The sequence below is a fragment of the Pseudonaja textilis genome, chromosome 2 (genome assembly GCF_049901715.1).
Source record: "Pseudonaja textilis isolate UNSWEBS1 chromosome 2, rPseTex1.2, whole genome shotgun sequence".
NCBI classification, from domain to species: domain Eukaryota; kingdom Metazoa; phylum Chordata; class Lepidosauria; order Squamata; family Elapidae; genus Pseudonaja; species Pseudonaja textilis.
The window spans coordinates 144,874,535-144,884,449 of NC_141991.1; the positions used below are offsets into that span (position 1 = coordinate 144,874,535).

Here is a 9,915-nt window from a genome sequence, read left to right on the forward strand (position 1 = left end):
CTTTTGCTGTTTACTGCACACATATTTCCTGCATTTTCTGGTTGTATTATAATAAGGAGACTGAGACATAATTATATATAGTCATAATACTATTGCTACAACAACAAAACAATGGTGGCCCAACAATTCTTTCCCTCCTTCCCTCCCTCCCTCTCCCTCCCCCCTCCCTCCATGTGTGTATTGCCTTGAGGCTAAGCCTCAACTGAATTGTTAATTTCTTTTCTTAACATTTCCCTGTTAAGAGGTGGAGATTTTTGTATGTGTCTGATTATAGCTAAAACTCTTCAGATCAAGTTCAACTCATCAGAGCTTTTTTCCATTTATACATGTAATTATTTTTCCAATAATACCTAAATTGTAACATTCTAGGATGTTTTTTTCAATGTTCTAGTCCTGAAACATGTCTGCCATCCATGGTCAGCTCTCACTTAATTTTTTAAAGATCAGCCAGGTTTCATACTTCACTGCACTCTTTCAGTATTTCTCCTCCCCCATTCTGCTCTTTGATAAGTATTTCTACTCTCCTAGATTGCATGTATCATCATCCTTATCTGCTATGGGGCATCCTGGTCATATGCCTACACAGGTTTGGCGATCTTCATGCTGATTTACTGCATCGTCCTGTTTATCATCTTCATGTTATCATTACACCTCCAATTGACTTTCATCCACTGGGGATGGACGGTAGGTTTTGGTTCTGTGGTAAGCCCTGAGGTGGGGTGAGGGATTCTTATATATCTTTCTCTCTCAATATTATTTATTTAACAATATATCTAGCACCCATCCCTTCATCCATACAGATTCTGTGCAACATTATTAAAATAATAACACTCAGCCATGATGGTTTCCCAAAGCAAGCTATGGAGCAACCTCTTTAAAAAAGCAAGAAGGAATGGTGCCTTCTGTCCTGCTGGAGCAAGGTGATCCATAATGTGGGTCTACCCTCAGGAAGGTCCATATCCCATGAACCTTGAGGTCAAAGGACCCTCCATAGTCCTTCCCTGGATATCTCAACTACATGGACAGATTACATTTTGCAAGGCATTATAACTGCTCAGAATATGTGAACATCAGTAAGAATGTCCACCTGTGAAGCAAGTCATATCCTGGCATTTGTGTAAAGTGGTCATAGGGAAGCATTTTTGCATTAATTTGCTTGTTACTGTCTTTTTTTGCATAATTATTATGCTGCTGGGGGACTCTGGGAGTTGAAGTCCACAAGTCTTAAAGTTGCCAAGTCTGGACACCCCTGGTGTGTATGAAGATGAGAATCTCAAGGCACTTATATTGAAGTTTTAGTACAGCATTGTACAAATCCAGTTTAGGATATAAGATTACAATCTTACATCCACCTCTCTGCTCACGGGGCTATGCTACTATTTAAAAATGCATCACCCTAAGAACTTTTAATTAGTTTAAGTAACTGATATATACCGTATCATTTTATAAACCAACAACCACTATTAATGTCCAAATAATATTTGAATATCAACAGTAATCATCAGCCCAATATAAATCATAAAATAAAAATTGCATTAATTTCTACCTGAGTAATGAAAGACTTTATGTTAAGAGGAATCCATGTTTCCGATGTAGTGCAAGTCTGTATATCTTTCAAACATGGTTTCCACGGGGGATTTAATTCTGAGTAGGCACGTATAGTGGTTGGTTTTGTGTTCTGGCTAGATCTGTTCAAAGCCTAACTTAGACTCCACCCAAATTAATTTTTTCTTGCTTCTCCAAAGACTTTTATCCGGGCTCTTATTGGAGCAGTGGCCTTTATCATCACCGCAATCATTGTCCTTGTTAGCCGCCCAGATGGACCAGGCATAGCTGGGGCGGTAAGTATCATATCTGCTGGTGGGGCAAATTTGTGGAGGGAGTGGAGAAAGGAAGCTGGAATGGTGACTTGGCAGGAATTTTGAAAATTCAAGAACATGCATCAAACAAGTCAAGGCTTGCTTATTCTGGGATCGCATTAGCTGTAGTGGGGGGATACCTTTGGGGTATTCCTTCCAAAACTACATTTCCCAGAATTTGCTGCCATTGCACATGCTGTCTGTGACTGCTGGGAATTGCAGTTCAACATTTTATGAGCCTCACATATTTTCACTGCTTCTTTAACAAAAATAAGGCAATTAAAAAAGAACGGAATCCAGCGAGATATAGGAATCAGTTCACATCTTGCATTAAGATCAAACAATGAACGCAAAGGTTTATGCCAGTGTTACCAGGGAAACAGGCTATTACAGATTCTTTTTTATTATATTGTTATTATGTTATTATATCGTTATTATTATGTCATACCATGATACAGCACACTGTTTGAATCCTATCATGGCAGAAGGCCATATTTTGGCAAAATTAAAAGAGCAGTTACTTCAAGGGTGGGAGGGGGGAAGGTGGGATGACCTGTGCTCATAGCATTGAAATAAAAGGAGATTACAGGTAGCCCACAACTCACAACCACAACTGAGCCCAAAATTTCCACTGCCAACTAAGTCAGTGGTTAAGTGAGTTGTTCCCCATTGTATGACCTTTTTGCACAATTGTTAAGCAAATCACTGCAGCTGTTCAATGAATTTGGCTTCCCCCACTGACTTTGCTTGATGGAAGCCAGCTGGGAAGGTTACAAATGGTGATCCCATGAGCCTGAGATGATGCAGCTGTCATACATACTTGCCAGTTGCCAAACGCCCAAATTTTGGTCATGTGACCATGGAAATGTGGCAATTGTGGCAAGGGTAAAAACAGTCAGAAATTACTTAAGTGCCATTGTACCTTTGAGCTGTCACTTAACAAAGGGTTGTAAGTTGAGGACTACTTGTACCTGACAAAATGTAGCTGCTGCAATAATACCTTCTACCCACAGGTTGTTTCTGGCTCAAGATTTTATCATGCATTGCCTGCTTCACAATTTTATAGGAATAGAATGGAATAGGAATAGGAATAGAACAGATCTGGAAGAGACCTTGGAGGTCTTCTAGTCCAACCCCCCCTGTTCAAGCAGGAAAGCCTAAACCATTCCAGATAAATGGTTGTCCAATCTCTTCTTAAAAGTTTCCAGTGTTGGAACATTCATAACTTCTGGAGGCAAGTTGTTCCACTGATTAATTTGTTCTGTCAGGAAATTTAGGTTGCTTCTCTCCTTGATCAGTTTCCGTCCATTGCTTCTTGCCCTGTCCTCAGGGGCTTTGGAGAACAACTTGACTCCCTCTTTTTGTGGCAGCCCCTGAGATATTGGAAGGCTGTTTTCATGTCAGGTCCAGATAAGTTCATCTGTTGCATATATAATTCTCAATTGTATTCTTATTGCTTAATTAACTCCCGATGTATTTAATTGGTAGCACTATGAGTTGTACATCGAGAAAAACTTTCAGCCTATTATCGAGGGAATATTATTACGGGTGGGGGGAGTCCTGAGTCCTCAAACTAAACTTGCTTTGCTTTTCAATAGGTGATTTCAATTCTGACTGGAATCCTCTTTGGCTACGATGCATACACCATCTTGCCTAGTATCAGGAGTACTCATAGAGCAGCTAATTCCGGTAGGTCTTCTGGGATGAAGGCAGTTGGGAAGGTGAACCTTTCTAGGTGGCTTCTAGATGTCTTTTCTTTCTTGCATGAATCAGATACTCAAGACGTTGCTTTTGGAAACAGTCCTGGTATACCGATTTCCACTGTAGATTTCTGTATCCAGAACTAGGCGTGCTACCACTTGTTGCTAAACCCAGTAGGGAAAATGGGATCCTCCCAAAGGATTTTTTCCCCCTGGAATTGCCATACTTTTTCTTAAACTTGGTTGTAGAATATCTGCATGATTTATGTTTACCCTGTTGCGTTCCAGTGCCCTTTGAGCAATGTGGATGATTGAGGACTTCTGCTTCAACTCCAATGGTTTTAAGAATAGTAATGTACAAGTAGTCCTTGACTTACAACCATTAATTTAATGATCACTCAAATTTACAGTGACCGTTGCAGCATCCCCATTGTTCCGTGATCAGAACTTGGGTGTTTGGCAGCAGGTGTGTATTTGTAGTGGTTGCAGCATCCTGGGTTCACAGGATTGCCGTTTGCAACCTTCCCAACTATTTTCCAAGCAGTCAGTGGGAAAATTGGATTCGCTTAACAACATTAGTGAGTCACTTAACAAGCATGGCAAAAAGGTCATAAAATTGAACACAACTCACTTAACAATTTGCCTTGCTTAGCAATGGAAATTCTCATCACAGTTGAGGTCACAAATCAAGGACTACCTGTAATTTCTGCAAATGTAGATATCTAGTGTTATTCTTCTTTTAAAGAATTATACAACGGGAACAACGGAATTCAGCATGCGTTCAGTATACAACCTTAGGATAGCCATCATGTCTATTTGCTAATTATTTATGCCACTCCCGTCACTGCAAATGTTAATAGTAACTTCATTATTTAAATTAAAAAAACAGGTAATGTAATGAAGAAAAAGTAAATCAAAAGATAAATCATAACCAAATAATTACTGGTGTTCATTCTCATCCCAACATGTGTGGTGCCACCTCCTTAGGGGTTAACATCTCATATAATCCTTGTTGGCCCTTCAGAAGACTCAAGTCTTTAGTGCCAGGACACCAATAGGAATAGGGCTGGTCTTCTTTCTGGAAGTAGGCTCTTCCCAGACGGATGGGGCTATCACCAAGGATTCCCCCTTGGGATCCAAAATCATAACACATCCTCAAATAAGGATCCATTCAAGCCTTGCCTCCTGGATCTTATCCTATACTCCCATGCAGTTGGTAGTCTTGAACGTAGGTTGAATACAAGAATATGTCTTAAGCAGTGAAGGGCTTTGAACGTAAACAATCATCCCCTTAAGATATACTTGGAACCTGACTGGTATGTTCCCATAGAAGTAGAAAGTGTGACCTGGGTGAACAAGGCTTTTATTCCCGGGCTGCTGCATACTGGACCAATTGCAATTCCAAGTAGTCTTCAAAAGCAGCCTCATGTAGACCAAACTGTAATAATCCAAATGGGAACTGATGGGTATGACTGTCAGCAAAATGTCTTGCTGCCAAAATTGCCTGCAATTGATGTGTAAGGTGCACAAAGGCTCTCCTAGACATGACTTCCATCCACTCTTTGAGCATGAACCATGAGTCCAAGGAGACCCACAAGTTGCAAACTGGTTCTACATGGGGTAGCGTAGCCCTGTTCAGTGCTAAAAATGGACACCTGCTGAAATCCCCTGCTTCTGAATCAACAGCCATTCTATTTTGCTAGGGTTACGTCTGAGTCTGTTTCTCCCCTCGTGGAAGCAGAACTCCAAATATATCTTCTGTTTAGCCCAGGAAGAAGGAGGTACACAAGTGGCTATCATTAACGTATCGATGATGCTTCCACTCAATGAAGTGGGCGGTCTCCGCCAGCAATTTTATGTAGTAAATACTATGGGAGAGATGATTAAGCACTGCAGTGCTCTACAAAACAAAGCCCACACTCTGCACCATCAAATGGAATCACCCATTCAGGAAAGAAGAAATCAGGATATAGTTAATCCAGAAAGATATCATAAGTGAGGATATCGAAGGCAGCTGGGAGATCCAGCAGGGCCAAGAAAATTACTTTCTCACTATGGCAGTCCTTCCACAGATCACCAGCCACTGCCAATGCCAGTGCTCTCCAGCCAAAATCCCAAATGAGAAGAATCCAGGGAAGCCATTTCATTTTAAATTACCGGCATTAAATTTTTATTTTTAATAGATCTTTTAATGCTAGTGCATTTTAATGCAAGGTATTGTTAATATAGATTCACTTTAAAATATTCCCTGATACTCAAATGCAATTCAACTGATAGCTTAACAGCTGAAGAATATGAATGTTATATTTTTTTAAATTATAATTGCTTGATTTTTTTTGTTTTTTGTTTTTGTTTTATTTTCTGTATTTTAAGTCACCTAGACTCTAGAACCAAGCTTATCTGGTAGGAAAGAAATATAGTAATGCATCCTGAGATTTTTAGTGTCAGCCTGCCTGACAGCGTTTCTTTCTTTTTTTTTATTTGTCAATCGCTTACAAGATAATAGATATAAGTATAAACATGAATAAAAATACAGGAAATAGGTACGAATAAATGGGGACAATAGGACAGGGACAGTAGGCATGATGGTGCACTCATGCACACCCCTTACAGGCCTCTTAGGAATGGGGTGAGGTCAATAGTGGATAGCTTGAGGTTAAAGGAGTGGGGGTTAGAGGATGTAACAACAGAGTCAGGTAGTGCATGCCAGGCATTGACCACTCTGTTGCTGAAGTCGTACTTTCTGCAATCAAGTTTGCCTCCCTTGATTTTTTAATGAGACAATATAATTTTATTGCCATTATTTTTTTTAATTTGTAGAACTAAAAAACAAAAACAAAACACATGGATGCATATAAAACAGAACTTTTAAAAACTCAGATAAAACAAACTAATAAAAATGAAGACTAAAAGTTAAATCAAAATGAAATCACAGCAATCAGGTACAATACTAAGTACATCAATGGAAAAATTACTACTGCTCAGTTCTTAAACAGTGAACAAAACCCGAACTGCATAGAATCCCGTTATCCGGTCTTCCGGTCAAAGAGAGAGCCCATTCAAAGGCTGAGATGAGTCATTTCATCAATCCAGCCTTTGCCATCTATATTCAAGTGTCTTTTCAGGGACGTATAATAATCTTCGTGGCCCCATCTCTGGGCCTTACGGTACCACATATTGTTTATATTGTATGTATTTCTAAAATGTATATCTTGTACTTTCAATGCTTTCCTGACAATTGCAAAGCAGGGAGCCATGTTACAGCTTCTTATTTATTCCTAGGGATGGGATGGTGATGAATAGCAATAAATAGCTTCTAGTTGGAATTAGAATAGTTGGACAGCAATTCTCATCTTTTCTAGCAAGTACAAGCAAGTTACAAGAATAACTTTGCTTAATATCTGTCTGTCCTTTGTCTGCTTCTTACAGAGCCTCCAGAAGGGATTTGAAGACACAATCCCTCTTTCACCTCAAGACAAAACACCACACTGGACCCATCTCCTATTGCCTTCTATGGGATCTTTCCCCGAGAGACCACCTCCCCACATCAATTTGGCAGCACCACAGCCTCTTTTTCTTCGGGTGCCTAGTAGGACTTATTGTCGTCCGAATTGGCAGGTCCTTTCCTCTAGTCTCCACTTTATGAAACTGTTCCAGCAATGGAAAAGAAAGCCGATTCTGGAATCCCCCAGAGAAATTGCAGAGCCCCAGTAAGATGGATTTCATAGGTTTGTGACTATTAACTGCATCAGATTGAGAGTAATTCCATTTACACTCTGGTTGAGATGCAAAGAAAATAAGCCTTTACGTTTGTTTAGTCCTATTAGTAGAAAATGACACCAAAGTGCAAAGGGGCCCAACTGACCTTCTCTTGGGGGCCTCTGTTTGCCCTGCAGACTCCAGGTGCTTTTTGCATCCAGAGTTTCTAGATAAGAAGCCATTGCCTTGAAGTCTAGCTAATAGGATTTTTTCGAACATTTGTAACTTTTGAAGTGTTTGAGTTCCACCCAGTAGTGGGATTCAAATTTCTTTACTACCGGTTCTGTGGGCGTGGCTTGGTGGGCGCGGCAGGGGAAGGAAACTGTAAAATCTCCAGTCAGAGGTGGGATTTGCCGGTTCTCCAAACTACTCAAAAAATTTCCGCTACTGGTTCTCCCGAACTGGTCAGAACCTGCTGAATACCACCTCTGGTTCCACCCCATGAAAAGGTGTTTGAAATTTCACTAAGCCATCTTAATTTTTGATAAATGATTATTTTTAAATGAAGCAAGCACTTAAAAGGCATCCTACATTGGATAACCTTTTCTACACCATTTATTTTCTCCCCTAGTCTTATCTCTCTTAGGGAAGAACCTCAATCTTTCAAACAGGCACTAGGTAACGGAGTAGGGTTATGTGTATGTTCAGTCATTGTGAGCAAATAAAAAAAGTGAGTTTGGGTAGTCAGTGAGCTACTGAAGCCTTCCAGACTAAGAAAACGTTTCTGAATTAGACTTCCAGGATTCAGAGGTAAGACTCTAGTGCCAAGCAGAGTTCATTATACCCTGCCCTATTTTGTAGATTTTTCTTTAAATACAAATAGTAAACATAGCAAATTTTTATATAAAATATGCAAATTCATATCCTTGATGATGATGTTATCCATTCAGTCATGTCCGAATCATGGCAATTCTGTGGGCCAGGTCTCCCCACATCTTCTGTTCTTGCACTATTTCTCTGAATTTTTTTTCTATGCTGTGGTTGGTGTCAGCTTTGATGATGTCCAGCCACCGTGTTCTTCGGGCAGCCTGGTTTCCTTTCACCAATTAACTCGTCCGAGCATAATTGCTTTCTCCAGTGAATTATCCCCCACGTGACATGGTCAAAATAAGTGACAGAGAGTTTTGTGATTTTGCCTTCCAGTGACATGTCTGGGTTATGCACTCATATACGTACTTGTTAACAGGCCTTTTTTTTCCCCAAAGAAGAGAATTGGCTTACCTTGGTGCTGATTTTTGGGTATTTTTTAATAATTATTTTGGTGTCATGCAGAATACAGCCTTGGCTAGGACCTCAGTGGTCTATTTGGAGACCCATAAGCAGCTTGATTTTCTTCTGGGGAATGTATATCATTGCCTTAAGCTTAACACACTTTGTCTGCATTGGCGGGAAAGATAGAAGAGAAAGGAGAATGTCTACTGCATCTCTCATCCAGTTCTCTGCTGTTGGACCTAGGGCAGCTTGGCTTTATTTTGTACTTGCTGGAGAAATAAAATAGTTTAAAATGCAAATAAACTATATCTGATTTGGTATGAAGTCTGTTTACTTGATGTCCACTACCATATTTTTTTTCGTGCAATCTTGGCTGTAGATAATTGTTGGTATAACTAAAGGGATCTGTGAAACTTCTCCATCTCAGAAAAGGAGTCTGGCTTAATAATAATGCTTGTACGTATAAGGTCTAAATTATGGCAGGTTTCTCTGACTTTTTCCTGTCTTACATTTAAATAGAAGTGATTTGGCTGTCAATGTATACAAAGCAAGTGCTGCATCCACAAAATCACCAAGAATTTGATCAGATAAAGCCCTTCAGTCAGCAACTAAATAATACAAACATACCATCAGAAGGAAGCTACTTTACATCTTTATAGAGTAGTTGCTGTTATCTCCATGTTTTGGGAGTTCTACCAAATAAGTAGCATCTCAAAAATCACAATGTTTGTTTATTTAAAATGAAGTTTTTACTAGTTACATCGACCCTGATTAATTCAAATCTGTGCAGATTCTGCTACCCAATCTTCCCAAAACCAGGTTCTGTTTTTCACCAAAAGTGGATTTGGCGGACTTGGTAGAAGAGTCAAATCCAAAATGTTTTATTTCTGAGTAGAAAACTATAGTTTTTTTTTTAGGGAGAGGATAACTCATAGCATATATTTCTATTTTAGTGATGGATGAGATCTTAGTAACTAGAGTTATTTGTTTTTGCCTAAATTACAATGAAATAATATATCCTACTCCCAATTTGTCTAAGATGGGACATGAAAATGAACATAATACTAAGTTGTGTTTCTGCGTGTGCAACCTTTAGTCGCCAAATTCCCTTTTTAGCCGACCTCCCCAAGCCCAATCTGATCATGACAGATGAAAATGGATTTATTTATCTGCTGTGTTGACACCTGAATCAAATGAAACCTACAGTGTATGCCCTAAATTAGGTGTATTGAGTTAAAAAAAATATCCATTAAAAAAATATTTCCAATGCAGTCTTGGTTGCCAAAATGTTGCCAAACCCCACTATATAAGCCAAGGATGATCAACCAGGTACGCTACTGATTTCCAAATGATAGGTTCCATAATCTTATCCATTCATCTGGTTT

General features: G+C 39.4%; 1 protein-coding gene across 1 annotated transcript in view; it reads left to right on the top strand.

The window, feature by feature from the left end:
• Positions 1 to 8,848, top strand: part of PLP2 (proteolipid protein 2) — a 19,174-nt gene extending 10,326 nt beyond the window's left edge. Inside the window, exons 2-5 of the mRNA XM_026711529.2 lie at positions 529 to 684; positions 1,746 to 1,841; positions 3,458 to 3,548; positions 6,989 to 8,848. Coding sequence (XP_026567314.1) covers positions 529 to 684; positions 1,746 to 1,841; positions 3,458 to 3,548; positions 6,989 to 7,008 — 363 coding nt within the window. The 3' untranslated portion in view covers positions 7,009 to 8,848. The remainder of the gene's footprint in view (positions 1 to 528; positions 685 to 1,745; positions 1,842 to 3,457; positions 3,549 to 6,988) is intronic.
• Positions 8,849 to 9,915: the final 1,067 nt, after the last annotated feature.